The 19,983-nt window shown below is 29.7% G+C and overlaps 1 protein-coding gene across 1 annotated transcript; it reads right to left on the bottom strand.

The window, feature by feature from the left end:
* Nucleotides 1-15,577: 15,577 nt before the first annotated feature.
* LOC137811560 (signal peptidase complex subunit 1) lies at nucleotides 15,578-16,579 on the bottom strand. Its single transcript, XM_068613346.2, has 2 exons — nucleotides 16,472-16,579; nucleotides 15,578-16,035 (listed from the first exon to the last, which is right to left on the bottom strand). The coding sequence occupies exon 2, from the start codon at nucleotides 16,033-16,035 to the stop codon at nucleotides 15,754-15,756; it is 282 nt and encodes a 93-aa protein (XP_068469447.1). The 5' UTR covers nucleotides 16,472-16,579; the 3' UTR covers nucleotides 15,578-15,753.
* Nucleotides 16,580-19,983: the final 3,404 nt, after the last annotated feature.

The following is a 19,983-nucleotide window of genomic DNA, read 5'->3' as shown; positions in this document are numbered from 1 at the left end:
GAAACATGCCAGGGATAAACCATGATTTCTTATCCCATAGGTTAGCTTTAGACCCTTTGGCCAAGTCAATTAGTCAATGTAAAAGGAAGTTCAAATAAGAAAAAAGGGAAATAATGAAGGAAGAAATAAAAAATTTGTGTGGAGCTAGTTTCATATGCAAAAAATCAATATCTGACCTAGCTATCCATTGTGATTATGGTTTTAAAACGTCAAGAAAAATTAAAAGTGTGTACTGACTTGGTCGAAGATAATGCAGATGACATTGTGATTAAATCAAAAGTGGAGAATATTATATAATCGAATTGGAGCTTTTAAACAATCAATAAGTACCAATTGAATTTGAACCCAAAAAAATGTGCCTTCGTAATGCGAGCATAATTTTTTTTGGGTTTTATGCTAACTTAAAGAGGAATCGAGACAAATCTAGAAAAGTGTTCAACCATAATCAATATGAAAAGTCTAACAATTGTAAAGGAAATTTAACAGTTAATATGTTAGTCAGTGGTCTTATCGCATTTTTACAGCAACATGGGACAAAAGTTCCCCACTAGTAGAAAATACGTAATTTGCGACACCCTTTAAAGACAGTTCTTAAAGAATAGTCGTAATAAGAGAGGCGGTGACAGTTTCATGATTATGTGATCTTTTTTATTTCACCTACTTCATAATTTGTTGCTCGACTTCTTTTTAAGTGTTTATCGTTTGTAGAATTTTTCGCTTACAATTTTGTTTATTCGGATTATTATCCTAAGAGTTAGTCAATGATATTTGACTCTTTTAAAATGACTTTTATGTTTTTTCAATTCTACTTACACCATTTCTTACGCATTGTTATTTGGCTTGGATTTTTTGTTATTAGTCTTGCATGCTTTGCTATTTGGCTTGCCAACAACTTCTTTTAAATGACTCCTAAGAGTTTCAATTCTACTTACACCATTTCTTAGCTTTGTTATTCGACTTTCATGTTTTATTATTATTCTAGCATGTTTTTTTATTTGTCTCATAAACAACTCCTTTAATAATAACTAAATGTATATCGCCATTGTCGCCTTTCACCCATATGCCCTTTTAACATATTGACCATATTGTTATTTGGCACTTCATGAAATGAGTTAACTCGTATATTTAAAATTATTCATGTAATATAAATGGTTATCGATCCTAGTTGTCATTAAGATCGATCTCGAGACGAACTAAGGTCGATATTGATCTTAGTTGTTGTTAAGACCAACCTCCAACCTAGCTTCGATGGTCATAGGTCAAGAGTTTGGGGATCTTCTACGTCACTGCAAGGGCTCTATGCTCGAGGGAACATCTAGATAGAATGTTGCAAATATTTGTCCCTCGCTATAATTGGTCCATCAAGTTATACCATTTTTCTGTATTGTTTCCTGAAGCGTGATGAAAATCACGACACGACCCTCATATGTGACCTGATTAGTTTTTCTTGGAAACTTGAGTTGCTTGACCACCTTCTCATCAACCATGATTTTCTTTTGAGAGCCCGTTTGAGAAGGGAAACCAGGTTTGTCTTCCTAAGGACGCTAGGTGATATAAGGGAAGTACCACCAATTAACACACTTAGAGGTTGAAGAATTATCCTTTCGTGTTCTCCAGTCTCGATAAACCTCTTTGGTTTTCATGTGAGGATGGTGTTGTGTTCCAAGTCTCTTTTGACTCATGATCTCATCAACTTCTGTGTGAGATATAGCTCTATTTCGAATCTCTGCCATTGACTTGGCCTTACACTGTATAATGGACTCATTGAAAGGATTAGGTTGGAGTCCCTTGATGAAAGCGTCAAAAAACATTTCTTCATTTGGTTGGTGGATGCATATGTTGATATCACAAAACTAATTGAGATAATCTTTCAATGGTTGATTCTCCCTTTGTTTTACATAAAAAAAAAAAGATCTGCAATCCTTGGTAGTTTGACTTTGTTGGTTGCAAACTATTATACAAACATTTTGGAGAATACCGAAAGGAGGTCATCGTTTTGTCTAGTATTCTAGTGAACCATGACAAAGCAATCCATTTGAAGGTTCCAACAAACATCTTGCATTGAACTGCATAAGATCCTTTCGAAATCATCATTTCTGCTCATAAGGCCTTGAGATTGTTTTCAGGGTCCTTTGATCCAAAAAACGGAGTGATCTTGGGGACCATGTACTGTGGAGGAACTAGTTTGTCCATGATTTCTTGGGAAAATGGTTGTGTATCTTATTCGGGCAATGTTGGACATGATTTTGTTTGTCCATGGTAGATGACTTGTTTACGTATCATCTTTTAGTGCTCCTTATTGGCCTTCTATATCTCTTTGTGAGATTTTAGGACCTCTTCCATATGTCGTTGGGATAGTTTTACTGATTTGAGAGACAAGAAGGTTCAAACACTATAAAAACGAGTTTGGATCTCTGAATTTAGAAAATTTATTTTAGAATTTCCTAAAATTTTGATAACAAAACATCATTTCTACATATTTAATATTTAATCAATTATAAATTCATCTCTAAATTCGAAATGGTACAATATCTTTTTAACATTCAGAGTTAGAGTTGATTCTTTCATCAAAATAATAATGAAAATATTTCTATTAAGATTATTTCGTTCATACTATTATCTTATCTAGAATTTACTAATTCTTATGAAACTTTATTTATAACACTTTCTGTATCGAAGTTTCTTTATTTTATCTTTCTATTTCTAATTGTAAATTATTCCAATTCCTATCCATAAGTTTTAATTCTGTTGGAATTTATCACCTTTCAACAAATGAGACATTTTGGATCTCTTCGTTAAAATTCTTGAACAAATGGGGTTAGACATTTTGGATCTCTTATTAAAATTCTTGATTTTGACATCGACTATATTACTAAGTTGATTGAGACTAAACGAGTAGGATTCATTTTAGTAGAAAAACTCAAGCAATTCATTTGTAAATTCATTGTTCATAAGTATGGCGTGCATGAGGTGGTAGTGCTCGGTTACTACCCAATAACAAGGAATAACAAATGGACTTTGGTACATAGCAAGGGACATTGTTAGACTCCTAAGCCAAATCTTATTCTAATAATCAAGTTTAGATAATTGAGAGAGCATGATGAGCCATAACTAATATTTTGTTTCATTCAAATAGTTTGAAATGGGAAATTTCAAATGAGTCTTACTATTCGCAACTTTGGGCGAAATCAATTATGGTTTCTGAATATATTTGAATATGCAATTATATATTATTTCCATATTAAAATATTATCTTACAATTTTTAAAAAACAATGTCATTTATAGTTAAGTCGTGACATTAATAATTCGTGTACAAACTTTTTAAAATATTATTATAGTCAAAATTATGTTACTTGATTCTTAATTGGTTTAAATGGTATTATTAATTTCGCCTTTTTAGTTTTATTTTATCGTATTTCATGTACCGGCAAAAGTTGGAAAAATATCTCGTTAATTAACTATCCCAATTATCATTTAGGTTATTTTTATTGTAAAAGTAGTTTTAATTTTTTTAGTTTCATTGTTGTATATTCTGAATATATTTTTTTAAAAAAATTTACTCTAATAAAAGAATATTACTACAATCATATTTTATTCAATGGTTGATATTTTTAAAATAGAGATATATTATTTTATTTTTATCATTCAGAAAAAAATCAATTTTAAATTTATATTATATCAAAATATTTTAATTAACATAAAATTTACAAGACCTGAACTTAAACTTATTACTTTAAATATAACCTAAAATGGAGATTTTCTTATTGATTGTCTTACAGAATATTGTGTCATAATTTTCCTTTTGAAGCAACCACCATTAATTAAGAGCCAAATACTTTGAATTCCATCTACATCAATGCTAATCAATGACGAGTGATGTTGTGATGAACAACTGGTGGATATGCACTGTGTTCTATCTTATTTCTGTAACTTTTTTCTTCTAATGGTTGACATTTGTGGCTTGTAAGACCCACATTTTTTTTACTTTAAAACTAATAACAATAATGCTAGTGGTAGGAAAATGACCGGTTCGGATTTTATACACAACTTTTTTTTATATAAAATTAATGAGAATATTTTTTAACAATAAATATCTAAGATTTTTATGGTCAAAATTTACCGATTTTCCTATCTATAAGAATTTCAGATACATTTAATAAAATGTAATTTATTGAGGTAAACGTCACATTTAATTTGATAGACACTAACAACATATCACACATTAGGTAAGTTTTATCCTATTTTTATTTCGTACCTTACTGATCTCTCTTAATATATTAGTCTATTTTAAGATAAAGTATATTTTCAATTGTGATTCTTGTAATAAAATCGGATTAAAATTCAAATCTTAATTTAGAGATTCAATAATTATATTACAATAATTATAGAAAAATATCAATTGGGTTTTATAGAGAATATTTATTTGTTAAGTTGTTTTCATCTACCTTTACCTCATATTTCTATCATAATGTGATATTTTAGTTTAGAACAAATCACACTAGTTTCTTCTTTGTTGAGATAATATTACATTTGTAGTCGTTTCTATTTTTGGCCCTACAAAATATCCCTTAAAATTCATAATGATAACTTATCATGTGATGCACAGATATCTCTTTAATGGTTTTGTCTTCTTCATTTTAACTAAACTAAAAGACAATAACATGTTTCTCAATCCGCATTGAAGAAAATCGAAAATCTTAAAATGATGTATCTATAACTTGGTTCCAATGTACTATATATAAATAATTTTAGGCATAAAAAACATTAAGCATAAAAAAGCATTAAACGAAAATGTGCAACTATATAAAAAGGCATTGACTTGGATTATTTAATTTATTTTTAGTTGGTATTCTCTTTAGGAAGAAAAAATAAATCAACAAAAGCTTAAGTATTTTAAAAGAAAATAAGTAGCTAAATTTTTGTAGAACAAAAGGAAAGAGTTTTTTATTATTTTTGTAAATGTAATAATTAAAAGAATTTTTTTTTAATTAATAGTAGAATCTGACCACAGAAATCAAATTCACACTATTAAAAAGTGAACTTTAAGTCTAACTCAATCTCATAATACCGACTCGGGGTGAGGTTTGCACTCACTTATATATTATGAATAGTCTAATATCTATGAGATTTCCAACAGACACAACTGAAGAGGTTTGATTGGTTTGTTAAATTCAAAGAATTTATTGAAACCAACTTTATTAAATAAATAATAAGAAAAATTAGTTAAATGCTAAATAAAATCTTTAAACAACTCTTGTTTAAAAATTTGTTTTTTTATTTTTTATTTTAATGGATGATAAAGAAGAAAGCCATGTGAGTTTTGGATCAGTATTCCAGCTCAGCCAAATGAGTTTACCGAATTATCTTGACTCAAATTTTAATGCCTAATAACACCATTGCTTGATGAGATAAATATAACTTCATCCCTACATTTTTAATTACAAAGATAACTATCAACTAAAACCTAAAATTTAATACTTTTATGGCACAAAAATTATTGGGAACAAATTTTACACTCTACGATAAAAGTCTTCTGCATATACATATGATAAAAAAAATTATCACCATGCTTGAAAGAGATTATACTATTATTATTATCTTTGAGGCTAAGACTTTCTAGGTTATCGTTCTTTATATGTGATGGAGGTGTTTATCCAAGAAACACTAAACGTTTTTTTATTGGTTGACCTGAATTTATATGATTGTTTTACCATTAAAATATGGTTTTTCGTGGTAGGGAATTATATGGTGACTTTGCTGAAATTGTAACATCTTAAAATAAATATTTAAAAGATTTACAAAGTCAATATTATTTACATGGTATTTTTAAATATAATACATTCAAAATGAAAGTTTTCAAAATATATATTTGAACGATTCCTCCATAGGTTTTATGATTTTTTGCTTTTGATAACATTTGCTCCTATGTTTGAGACGCGACACAAATAATATACACAGTAAGTTAAGTAAAATTAATTTAATATATAATAATAAATAAATCATTCAAAACGTTCTATTAATAAGATTGATTTAATTAATTTTATTAATTTAATATTATTCATATTTAATTAGACAACTTCTAAATATTGCATTGAGAACTAGCACTAAATATTTGCAAATGTGTGATTTATCATGTGTGATATATAATGATATGTGTAACATCCAAAATTTTGTTGGGAGAATTTAGTCTTTTTTAAAATATAGTTTTAAATTGTATTTACTATGAAATATTCGTTCAGTAATAATTATGTAAAAGAAAGTTTTGGAAATTTTCCTGCATAATTTTGTTAAACTATTTTTCAATTCACTCAACATAGGCCATATCCGCTACGTTCAGGTCAGACTTGCTCAGCACATTGACTTAATCATTTTTGGCTTGGTTCAACTAATTTTCAGCATTGTATTAAAATTATCCATGGAGAAAATCAACTCAGTGCATAAAAAGACTACACTTAGCGAATTTTCCATATTGAATGCCTTTTTTTCATTCTTGCTCTTGAGAGTGAATCCACTCAATGCACCAGGATATTTTTTCATTTTTCATTCTGGTTAAGTATAAATAGCTAGTTCTCTTCTTTGGATATTTTGACGCAGAGCAAAGTCAAGAATTGAGAGAGAGAAAAGGTCCCCTTATCACCTAAGGCACAAGGAATCAAGAGATTCTTCTATCAACCCTCTTTCCTTGCTTCTCCATTACTTCTTGTTCTCTTTTTCTTCAAGTTCTACCGATCAGTTTCATGTAACTTATGAGTTGCTTAGTTAGCTTCTTATAAAGATCTTTATATTTTTTTTCCTTTTATAAACTCATGAGTATAGTTATATGGATTAACTTTTAGTTTGATTTTTGTAAAAATCACTCATTTGTGATTTTACATTTAATCAACCACCTATCCTGGTAAGTGGGTTTATATCCCACTCAACTTCACAAAATAGACTAGTAAAATGAGGAATGCACCCCACTTATATATTATAATATTTCCTTACTCATAGTCAATGTGAGATCTCCAACATATCGTTTCACATTAAGGAATGAACATCTTGAGCGTGAAATTAGATAATTATGGATGGTCTAACAGGAGCTCAATAACAATGTCATAATAGCCCCAAAGAACTTGATTATGATTGGTTTTTAATGACTCTAATATCATCTTAGTAAGTGGTTTATACCTAACTTAATCTCACAAAACCAACTTGTAAGGTGAGGTTTGCATTCACTTATATATTATAATCTAATCTTATTCTAAGTCAATGTGGGATCTCTAACTACCTGTGATTCCTTTTAAATCTTATTCTCATTCTCAATGAGTGATTCCACATTAAGTTCATCAAATATCATATCAAACTTCCATATATAATACACCTTATATTAAATGTTGTGAACATCACAATTTATTATACATATACTTATTAAATGTCAATTAAAATAAGAAAAATGACAAATTTTATCAACAAGGATAATCACTTAAGCGAGAACCTCTCGCTTAAGCATCATGTTTTTAGATGTGAAAGAATTCTTCCTCACTCAAACACTAGATTGATTGAACATTTGAGTCGTGCAACTTATCATTTGAGTAATGCAACTTGTTACTTAATTGTCCAATTGACCATTTGAGCAAACAAACTATTATATAAAAGATAAATGTTATAACTTCTAAATCAGTCAAACTATTATCAATAACTAGATCGATAAAACTCCTCACTTGAAAATGCTTGAGTGGGGTGAACAAACTTCTCAAACTAAATCTTTAATTTCAACTAAAGCAAAACAAGTATTTTATTTTTCAATCTAAAACAATTATTCCCCTACTCAAATTATTCTTGTATTAATTCAATTAAATTCAAAGCACTCAACCTATTCAACATATTAGATGATATAACACTGAAATACCAACTTCATATATCACACATATCAAAACGATATCAAATAACTTAATTCAAACTAATAAAAATTTACATAAACCCAGCATAATAATCAATTACGTACACTTAGTATAAAAAAAAGTCCATCACCAAATAGTTCCTCTTATTAATTCTTCTCATTTTATCATTAGAATCCACAATACTCATTTCTAAATCGAAATCATATTAATCCTTATATAAATGTCTCAGATGTCTTGTACAACTCATTTGGTTGTCGCCTTCGAGACTTGTAACATATACAGACATACTTATATATGGACTTTTCCTAATCTAATTAATTTTATGTTAAGCCATTAAAATCATTTTTTACAATTTTAAAGGTTAAATTGTTATAGAGAAAATTGAAAAAAGAAGGTTACTCTTTCCTTAAATAAAACCACATAACACGACAACATTTTTCACAGAAAAATCTTGTTCTGGTATGTGGCGTTGTCCAACCCGAATCTATGATTTTGGTTCTCATTCTATTAGGACGCGCCAATTAATTAAAACCAGTGGTTCCAAGAATCAGAATACTAATATTCACACATTTCGATTCGAGGGTGCGAAATTTTGGTGAAACTTAGGCCAATGAATGGTTCTATTTATGGTCGAGTATGCATAGATCACCACCACAGAATTGAGATTCCAAATTCATGTGTTGGATTAATTGGTGCATCATTATTTGCTATAATTCAAATTGTGGCTCAACTTTGAAGTGACTATGATATTGCTGTTGAATATACATGTAAGTGTGTGGTGAACCAAATGTTCCCAGTTCATTGGACGATCAACACTCGTGTCCAATTAACATCAATTTTTCTCGTGAATGAGACGGTTTACCAGTATGTGTTTGGTGTACAAATCTAGAAGTCTTAGTGCTGTCTCAATCTCTAAAATTCTTGGTGCATATCTGCTTGAGATAGGTTTGGAACGGAGAGTTTTTGGCCATGTTTTGAAATAAAGGTTTATTTTGGATTTTATAGTGGTTAAATATATATTTTTTCTTTAATATTTATTAAAGGTTAGGAATACAAACGTCATACACAAATATTAATTAATTGTTTGTTAATTCTTAATTGTTTGTCTTTATAGAGGTGAATAACCTTTATTTTGTCTTTGTTTTTTATGATTCTAGTATTTATTAATTGATTATTATTTTTTTTGGCTAGACCTAGAATGAGTGTACAAGCTTCAGACTATTAGTTCCGATTTTAATATAATAAAAGAGATATTCATTCTTAAATTTTTTGCCTTCCTTCTACTCTTTTGTTTATCTTTATTCTCTTTTGTCTTCACAGGCGGGGAGGGTACCTGCAGAAGGCACTCCAACGCTCAAGTCAGTCGGGGTGTTAGCACTCGGGTGTCAGAGTACTGTAGATAATGACGTACATTTCTCCTTTAAATGTGTGCTATTTATATTACCTTAATGGGCCTTCATTGGTGGGCCGGATTAAGGAATTGGTTCGTGTTTAGGGTTGCGCTAAACAACCTTTAACCACGGATTAATCCTGCTGACTTGATCAACCCTTGGCTAAACGTTAAGGGTCGGTAAACCACGTGTCATCACGTGACCGCATCGACTTTGCTTAGTCGGTGACTTGGTCCTAGTGTTGGCCGACTCACTGAGTTGTCCGGTCGTACCAATACAAGAACTATGAAAATCAATTCGATGGGCAAGGCCGCAGTTAAACTTATAGTCTAAAACACTATTAAATTATTTGTTATGATGTTTTGTTATTTTAAAATTGATATAAGTTTAAGAGAGAAATGAGTGAATTTGATCTAAGGTGAATGGTAAAGAAAAGTGTGGTGAGTCAATGCGTATTGATAGAATTTTGGGGCTTCAGAAATGTGACTCACCTGACCTATTATGCAACTCTAATTACAACACATCTTTTACTGTTTAAGATGTAGTGGATGTGGTGTGACAGCAACATATGCGGTAGTTGATATTAAGGTTTCTTTCTGTTTAAGATGGAGGAAGCAACAACAGATGAGCTCAATTAAATAAAAAGTCCAAAGAAATGAAAAGAACTCATTTACTGTACAGTGAAAGAAATCACTTACTGCATAGTAAAAAAAATTATTTTTAAGTGAAAACGTTACAACTTCTCCAACATAATTAACTTTTAATTAATATTTTTTAACCTAATTAATTGTTTTCTTCCTTTTTAACATTCTCACTACAATCATGGCTCCCGCTTTCCTATCCCCTTCCCTTATCTATTTAATTTCACAATACATGCACTGAATTTCAAAGTGCAATTTTGCCGTTTCCTCTGTTTTTCTCACTGCAACCAAAGTGATTTTGATGAAAACTTGGTTCCAATCGAAGTAGAGGAGGATGAATCTTTGCAGAGTCATGAATTAGACATGACTAATTTGAATGATGAAGGAGATGGAAATCATGAAGTTGAATATGAATTTAACTTACAAGATTATTTGGTTTAAATAGATTATTATTTTCTCATTGTTTTGTAACTAGTAAATGATTACTCTTATCATAGGATGTGTTGTTTACACCTAATCATGTACTCTTTTATATATTATGAGGTTCAATTATGAATTTCATAAAATTTGTAGGATCTTACAATTTGTGTTACGATTTTCCGATTTACAATTCATGTTTATCTTTTTTATCCTAAGTAAGATCTCGATGCTGACTACCTTGGTGATCAGCACTTAAATAAGCAGGGATCACCACTTACCATGACCATTGTGACAGTAAGGAGGTTGAAGCATGGACCAAACTACGTTAACTTAAAATATATTATCTATTATGTGAAAAAAGTATTACACAGATCACCCCTTATTCATTCACACATCCCCATTTATTATGGGAGAAAACCCAATGACCACCACATGACTCGTGACCAACTGGGAATGCAAAAGTAACCTTAGGACCATCCACCCACTACAAATAAGTCCATCAATCCCTCATAATTCCCATAAATACCCACTTAAAAAATTGCATAATTCGTCCATTGGGCACAAACTTATATTGTGATCACCATTTATTTAGACAAGGATCACAACTTACCATGACCACAGTTACAGTAAAAAACTGAAGCCTAAACCAAACTATGTTAAATCCCAAAACATTATGTGTTGTATGCAAAAAGTGTTACATAAATTACCACTTATTCATGCCCTCATCCCCACTTCTTATGCGATAAAACCCAATGACCACCACATCACCCGTGATTAACTGGGAATGCAAAAATAACCTTAGGACCATCCACTCACCTCCAATAAGTCAATGAATCCATCCCGATTCTCACAAATACCTCGTTCAAAAATTGCATAATTGGTGCATTTGACATAATTTTATTCAGTTATCACCACTTAACTAGACAGGAATACCCACTTATTGTGAACATTATGACTATAAAAAAGCTGAAGTTTGGACCAAAGTAACTTAAATCCCACATTATATATTATGTGCATAAAGTATTACACAGATCATCATTTGTTCATGCACTCATCCCCAATTATTATGGGAGAAAACCCAATGGCCATCACATCACCTATGAACAACTAGGAATGCAAAAATAACATTGGGACCATCCACCCACCTCCAATATGTCCATCAATCCATCCTCATTCCCACAAATACTTTGTTCAAAAATTGCATAATTCGTGCATTGGGCAAAAACTTATACTGTGACCACTTATTTAGACAGGGATCACCACTTACCATGACCACTTTGACAATAAAACAGTTGAAGCCTGGACCAAAGTAACTGAAATCCCACATTATATACTGTGTGCATAAAGTATTACAGAGATCACCGTTTATTCATGCATTCATCCCCACTTATTGTGGGAGAAAACCTAATGATCACCACATCACCCGTGATCAACTAGGAATGCAAAAATAATCTAAGGACCATCCACCCACCTCTACTATGTGCATCCATCCATCGTGATTCTCACAAATACACTGTTAAAAAATTGGATAATTGGTCCATTGGGCATGCAGTGATCACTACTTAACTAGCCAGGGATCTCCACTTATCGTGAACACTGTGATTGTAAAAAAGCTTAAGCCTAGACCAAAGTAACTGATGGAGGACCATCCGAAAGAACACATATTGTGCCTATAACTAAGGTCATGGCTAGAAGAATGGAAGAAGAAGGAGTTCATAAAACTCTATTTTTATGGAGAATTAATTTTCAATTAGGCTTTATTTTGGGCTTGTATTTTGGCCATTATATTGGGCCATGTTTTAGACCAATTTTCATGGGCCATATATTGAGCCAATTAGAGTAGGATGTAAATAGAAAAGGAAAGAGTCTAACTAGAGTTACAATTGGGCCTCCTTGGACCCAATGCAACTCTAAACCATCTGAAGAGTTTTTAGGGTTAAAGCTTCCATCTTGGCTGCCCATAGCACTATAAATACAAGTGGTATCCCCCTTGTGAATGAGATTTGAATTGATAATGAAATGTTGCTCAAGTTGCTAGCTCATTTGTCTTCAAATTCACTCTCAAGTTTGCACTTCTATTAGTGTTTTGCTTGAATCTTCTTAGAAGTTGGTCACACCTCTTCTAAGCCTCTACCTCTCCTCTTCATTTCATCTTCTCCACACTTCAATTCAACCATCGATGTCACTTTCAAGTCCATTCTTCTGCAACATACAAAACTACAACAAAGAAGAAGTCAAAACAAGTTAGGATTGCATCATTTGGTATCAAAGCTTAGGTCTTCAAGAGATAAGTTATTCTAACTTTTGTTCTTCCATTTTCGTGTTGTTCCTCACTTTTTAGAATGTCTTGAATCTGTTTTAAATGTTTCCACCGTTTAAATGTGTTTTTGTTTAGTTTAATCGATTCAAATAGCTTGTTCTTTCTTGAACCATCTATATTGGTGTTTAGGAGTTCTCTTTTAGTTTATCTTGTGTGCTTTTGTTTTTTTGTTAAGACTTCTTTCATTTTCTTTTGGTAAAAACAGTTTATGTTGGTTTCTTTTTTATTTTATGATCCATTTCTGGTTGTCTAAAGTCATGTTATTTCCATATATGTCATAAAATCAAGTAGTCCTTTGTTTGATTTTTTTTTGTTTTTTGTTTTTACAATGAATATCCATGTGGTTTGAGTCATTTGTGCCTTTTGTGTGTTTTTTTTTTATGTTTTTGAGTCTCTTATCTTGTTATTAGATCATTAACAAGTTTATTAGAGTTAGGTTTCTATTATGTCTTAAGTTTCAAATATTTTTTTTTCAAATACCTTAAAAATTGCAAAGAATAATTTAATAAATTTACATGAATGTAAGGTGCAGGAAGAAAAATGTGGAGGTGACCCATTTAATTATGGTGGTCTGCAATAATCAGGTGGAGCCTTTCTACAAGCCGGCATTGGCATATGAACTCTTAACCAAATGAATCACACTAAAAATATATTGAGAATCTATTTAAACATGGTTCTTCTAAATATTTTTAAGAGAAGGGAAAGTAAAATAATTTTTTCATATATTAAATTTATTTTATATCTAATTTTTAAAATAAAATTTTAAAATTTAATATTAAAAACTTATATAAATGAACTTATGAACAAACTAAACCTTCTTGATTAGTGAAGATTGCTTGGACTTAAAAAATGAATTCTGATTTTATTTTATTTTTCTTTCAAACATTCAATAAATATATTGGTGGTTCTTATAAAATGAGCGTTTTTACTTATAAATTTTTGTAACAAGAATTTGTGTAAATTTTGATTAAGTTATTTAGCTAACTATTCGAATAAACTGATATTATACTGGATGAATTCATGTAAGGTAGCCCCCAACCCTATTTTTCTTTTTTTAAACCTTTGTACGAAAAATTACACAATAACTTCATAATATTTTACTCACACAATAAGTCTTCATGGAGTAGATTATTTTTTCAAATTTTAAATAATTAAAAAATTGACTGATATATTGAGTGTGTATAGCTTTATGTTTTCAAGTATAGAAAATTGCTCATAACTACTAAGTACTACTGTTAAAAATGAGATAAAATGTGTTTAGCCCTTAAAAATGGTTAAATTCACATTTAATATTAAAGAAATTTATAACGTTAAGCTTTCACATGTTATATTGTTTACAAAGTGATCGAAAGGATCATAAAAAGCTTAATGTCAATTCACAAAAAGATTTGAATGTTAAAATCAACTTTAATAATTTTATAAAATTAACAGCGTATTTAAGGTTCAATTTTTTAACGGGTCAGTTTATGGGCTTAACGGGCAGGCTAGTTTTGGGTACCAGCTAAAAAGGAAGGGGCATTTCTTTCTCCATCTCCTTATTTTCGTCATACACTCCAAAAATATACAAATTCTCATTTATTCTTTTTTGGATTGACAATATGAAAGTCAAAAGTATCTTCTCAATCACATAATCCAGAAGAACTTTCGAATTATACAATTTGAAAATCATTTTTACCTTTGAATTATACAGTTTAAAACTCATACTTTTTAAATGTTTCTATATTGTACGGTAATATGAAACTTTCATATTTGTAGGGTGCAGGAAAAAATATATGGAGGTGAAGGGAAAAATGCTCAATAGGTAGAACTCAATGAGGCTCACGCTGAGAGGTTTTAATTTATTTTAATGGTCCACAATGAGCTACAAGAGCGAGAAAATTAATATATTTTTAAATAATGTTTATGCAACCTAACTAAACCATCATTGTCACACATTGACTCATTTTGTAAACTAATGGAAATACACAGGATAGATGATTTAAGATCACACACAACAACTAAAAAATAAAGAGGTGCACTCCAGATGATAAAGTATACTCACAATTATTGACTAGAAAATCAGCTGATAAAAATTGTGACCAAATTATAGAAGTGACAGAAAAACAAGAAGAGCACATTACCAACCAAGACAAAAATAAAAAATAAAGCTTCCTAGTTTGCAACTTACATATAATCTACAAAAACCATTTGGCCTGTGATATAAAACCAATTTCTTTAAAATCCATAAACAATGACAGAATATTGCAACTCACTCAAGGAAAGTAGAACCTAAGGAAAAAGAAAAGTCAGACACGGTTAAAGAGATTAATCCTCATAATGGATTTAGAAAAACAGTAATAAAACCCAGACTTAATCGCATTTTGGTCCCCTACTTTCTCGAATTCACCAATTCATTTTCTTTAAGTATTGGATGTCAATATGGATCAAAATTGCACACTTAAAATGTGCAAATTCCGTTAAAGTTGAAGATCATCAGCGGAATCCATAAAACAACAAGGTCTATCAACTATCACAATTCTAACAAGTAACAAATCAATTCATGACTCTAGACAGGAGGTTATACCTTAAATAGCTAACGACATCATTTGGGTAAGGACAATACTTAGATGCAATTTCATAAGTGCTTTTAATGTTCTGTAATCTAAGCAGGGAGGTTCACAATGATAATCTATGTTCACCTTTGATGGAAACCTTAATTACGCAGATTATGAAAACAAAACTCTTATTCTAATTGAAAATGGTACCAAAAGTATGTATAGATCTGCATCTAAGATTTGTCCTTCAGTACCTCACGAGAAAGAGAATGATTAAAACTGTACACTAAATCTAAAACCTTAAACCATCAAGGATCAGAATCAGAATCCAAATGTTGCCCAACCCCATCATGGAATCAAAGTCTAAAATCTACAAAAAGGTAAAAAAAATAGCAAACCAACACAACTACAAGCAATGTCTAAAGAAAGTAAACATATGGTTGTACACTGTACTATCCACTAAAGGGGAAGGGGTGGGAAGACAACAAGAACTGCAAATTAGTCTCAAAGCTACGAGTACTTCAAAGATATATTATCCCACAAAAGTTAAAAAAAAAAAAAAAAACCTACTTCTTAACATGTTTCTTCTTTTGAGTTACATTAGAAGAAGGTTGTGGCTTAGGGTGCTTTTCAGCCTCACTTGAATCCAACCAAATAAGGGGATGGCGATTGAAAAACGGCCAATTGGGGATAGTGAGCAACGTGGTGAGAACCACACCCCCAGCGTATACGAGAATCATCATTTGGAAAGAAGCCATGACATATCCACTTGCAAATGCACTCACGGCAAATGCAAGCAGCATTATCTGCATCAGTTGCTCCGCTAGCTTTTGACCTTGCCAATCCATCTAATCAAGAACAATTATGAGAAGAAAAAAAACGGCAGTATCAGCAAAATCCCAAAATCAAGGTTTTAAATGACCAAATTTGACTGCAATTTCCTGGAACATCAAGAATTGCGAAAATACAGCAACAACAACCACAACTTAAAACCTGGGCCAGATAAAAACCTACAACGAAAATTTCAATTGTTCTAGGGAACTGCCTAATAAACCTAATAACACAAATTACTGGATCAGATCTGGGATAACCGTAACCTGTTTAGTGCAATAAAAAGACCTGGCTAGGTCTACGATTTAAAATTTGGGGAAAGCAGAAATTGCGATGGAAATGTGGATAAAAAAGGAGAATTATAGCGATGTTTAGCGAAATAAAACCCGAAATAGTTTCTTCTGCTAAGACGAGAGAAAAAAGAATAAGAAAAAAGTGAAGAAATGGTGATACCTGAAGACAGAAGAGTAAGAGGAAGAAGACGATGTTGAATGCACTGAGACTCTGAATCCCACCGCGTTCAGTTTAAAACTGTCCGAATTTAAGCAAATTTCCAATTTACTCTTTAAATGGTAAATCTGACCTTAATATAAAGTAATTAATTCTTATATGAAATATTTCATTTTGGTGTAATAAAAAAATAATGAATTTTAATAAAAAATTTAAATGTATAAAAAAAATCGATAATAAAACTCAATTAGTTTAATCCTTACCGAGTTAAAAAAAATTAACTGAATTAAAACTATTATATTAAGACGGTAGTTTTTTTTTCCATTGTATTAAGAACGTGATAGCCAATATTTATTATATTGAAACGAGTATTTACTTTAGATTAAAATATAAGTTTTAAATTATCTGAAAAATTGAAAAGAATTTTTAAACTTAATTCATCTTATTTTCTTTTCAATCAATAATTCAAATTTCATTAAAATTATGATAACATAAGCATTCAAATTAATATCTTTTACATAATTTCTTTTACAGCATTTTTTTACATATTATTTTATTTTAATTGTATAATGGGATTTTAAATTATTAAAAAATATCTCCGTATTTAATAAAATCTCAGTAAAATGTTAATGAAACCTTAACTAAAAATCAAATCAGCAATAATTTATAAATTCATAAACCTGGTTACAAATTTGTAGGTTACCAAAACTTTTTAATAATTAATTCTAAATTTTTCGTTCTTACAAATTTGTTTTGGGAGTTTTCTTCGCTACCAATAATGTTTAAATAGGAGTGCTGAGCGTATGAATTAATTAAAATTAAATTATAACTAGAAAAAAACACACATTATACATTTTTGTGTAATAATAAACAAAATATATAATTAAAAAATAACCATTATAATAATTACTAAAATAACAAAATATTATTAGATTTATATTAAAATTTTAAAAAATGTGTATGTAAAAAAATATATATTTTATTAATTTTTATAATGTTTTATTTATACAACAAAAATAGTTGTATTTTTTATCACAATATCTACTTATAGTAGGTAATTTTTTATAAATAAAAAAAATGATTATATTTATAATAGTAAAAAAGTTTTAAAAAGATGTCTATAAAACACAACCTTTTAATAATTCAATAATTAGTTTTCCATTGAAGTATATAGTTATTTTAAATATTTGAAAAGAAATATTTGTGATTTATGGTGATTTTATTTGCTAAACCAAAAGTTTCTAACGAAAAATATTGGAATCTGAATTAATATATATATATATATATATATAATTAACTTTTTTTTGTTGAAAGTATCTCCTTTTTAAATATATCATAAAAATTGATCCAATATAGAAGAAGAAGAAGAAATGTTTGAATTGTGTATTTAAGACTTTTTGAGAATTTTCACAAATTAACACATGTCGAACAAAAACTTAACAAACACATTCTCAAACAACTTTTTGTAAGATTAACGCTTGATGAAGATCAATCATTTATGGTTAAGTACTTTGTTTACACAAAAGGTGTGACCTAATCGATAAGAGGTTTCGCTCACTAAAAGAAAGTTAATGTTCTAAGAAGGATTTAAGATTGAGAATACTCTTTTAAGTTGTTAAAGAACAAAACAATGTTCTTACTCACAAACTAAGGCTTGAGGATTGCTAAAATTTACAAGAGCCTTTGTTATCGTTCTTATCATCGTAATTTTCATCAACTTTTCTTCTTACAAAAGATATTCTATATGTAGATGTTGAGAATAAAAGAGTCGTTACACATCCTTTTGAAGTCACTGTAAGGTCTTGTGAAGTTCTTCTTCTTCTTCATCTATCGTTTGTCCATGTTCAAACTTATAGATGCATTAAATGTTCATCATGCAACATTAAATGCTTACATATTCTTTACACAACTCTTTGATACACGACATAACTTATTAAACCTAAGCTAAGCACCTTTTTCCAAACTTGAGTAAAGCATAAGACATAACAATGATGATTGTCTTCACACGACTAACATTCCACCTTTTCAATGAAAGCATGTTTATGTGAAACAACTTTATTCGAGATCTTTGATGTAGGCACTTCATTTTGAGATTCTCTTGTAAAAAACAAAGAGATGAACATCATTTATAAGTATTCAACTTGTAACATGAAATACTTAACACTATGTGTACTTAACATTTATCCTAGCAAAAACCTATCAAACAAAGTTATATAAGCGAAATCTTATGTGTTTATTGATAATTAATACTTAAAGAATATTGTTTTATAATTTGTTGTTAAGTACATAATCCATATCAAATATAAGATATGTTGAACTTTACTCTAACATATATATTTTCAAAATAGTTAATAATAATAATATATATATATATTATTAATTATTTTACAAAATTTATTGTTTACTTTTTATTACAAATTAAAAGACCTCGAAACAAAACCATAAATGTACTAACATCCTATTTAATCTAATTTTATTAATTCATATATAAATAACTATAAACATACAAGCACTACTATTATTATTTAATTAATATACAAAGTATGTCAAAAATAAGAAAAGAGGATTGCTTATATTTTAAGACTTTTTAAAATTTTAAAAATGTTGTTTAATGATTCACATTCAGACAATAACTTTACTTTATACATAGTCTATTAAAAAATTCTTTCCTAAACTTTGATTCGTAAAGTTCTCATTCTTTTTATTAGTACAAAATATAATATGCATTGAACAATTGTTAAGAAAAAAAATATTCACATGTGCTTTTTACACTAGTTCGTCTATGCAGACTAAGTCAAATTCTTGATCAACCGTTTACGTTTCACTATGGAGACTATTGTTACAAGTTACAAACCGAGTATTATTTGGAACGCAAATATTTTTGACTAAACACTCAATTATTGTTTTGGCCACGTAGTCACTTTTTAGTAAAAACCCAAGTAGTTTTTGGAACTTTGACCCTCTTCGATAAATAACCCGAGATTTTTTGGAACTCAACCACTCCCACCTAACCCATTGAGTATTCTTTGGAATGTAGTCATTCCTTAAGAAAAAAAGTATTTTTCGAACTACAAGAACTCATAACACATTGAGTATTGTTTGGACGCAACCACTCCTAACTAAAAAAATAAGGATTATATCAAGAAGTCATAAAAAAAGATATGGGGGTTTTCTCACTAGAGAAGATGATCATTTTACGACATATGTAAATATTTTCTAGTTTATTAAATGAAGACAATAGTGTTCACTGTAAAGATTTTATAGGTACAGAAATATTGTCGCAGTGTTTCAACACTTAACAATCATTCTTTCTTTTTTTTCTTTTTCAAAAGATAGTTTTATACGTGACTTGGAAGAAATTCGTTGCAAATCTTTTTCTGGCCATTAAGAGCTTTTGAACTTAGATATATTCATCTTTTAGTGTCTGAAAATCATGGACATATAAATGCATTAAAAGTGTTTCATGCAACATTAAATGTTAATATCTTCTTCATACAACATTTTGATAGCTAACA

The sequence above is a fragment of the Phaseolus vulgaris genome, chromosome 2, assembly GCF_051622355.1.
Source record: "Phaseolus vulgaris cultivar YP4 chromosome 2, ASM5162235v1, whole genome shotgun sequence".
In the NCBI taxonomy this organism is placed as follows: domain Eukaryota; kingdom Viridiplantae; phylum Streptophyta; class Magnoliopsida; order Fabales; family Fabaceae; genus Phaseolus; species Phaseolus vulgaris.
Note: the sequence above shows the minus strand (reverse complement) of the source record. Positions and strands in the feature narration are given on the sequence as shown.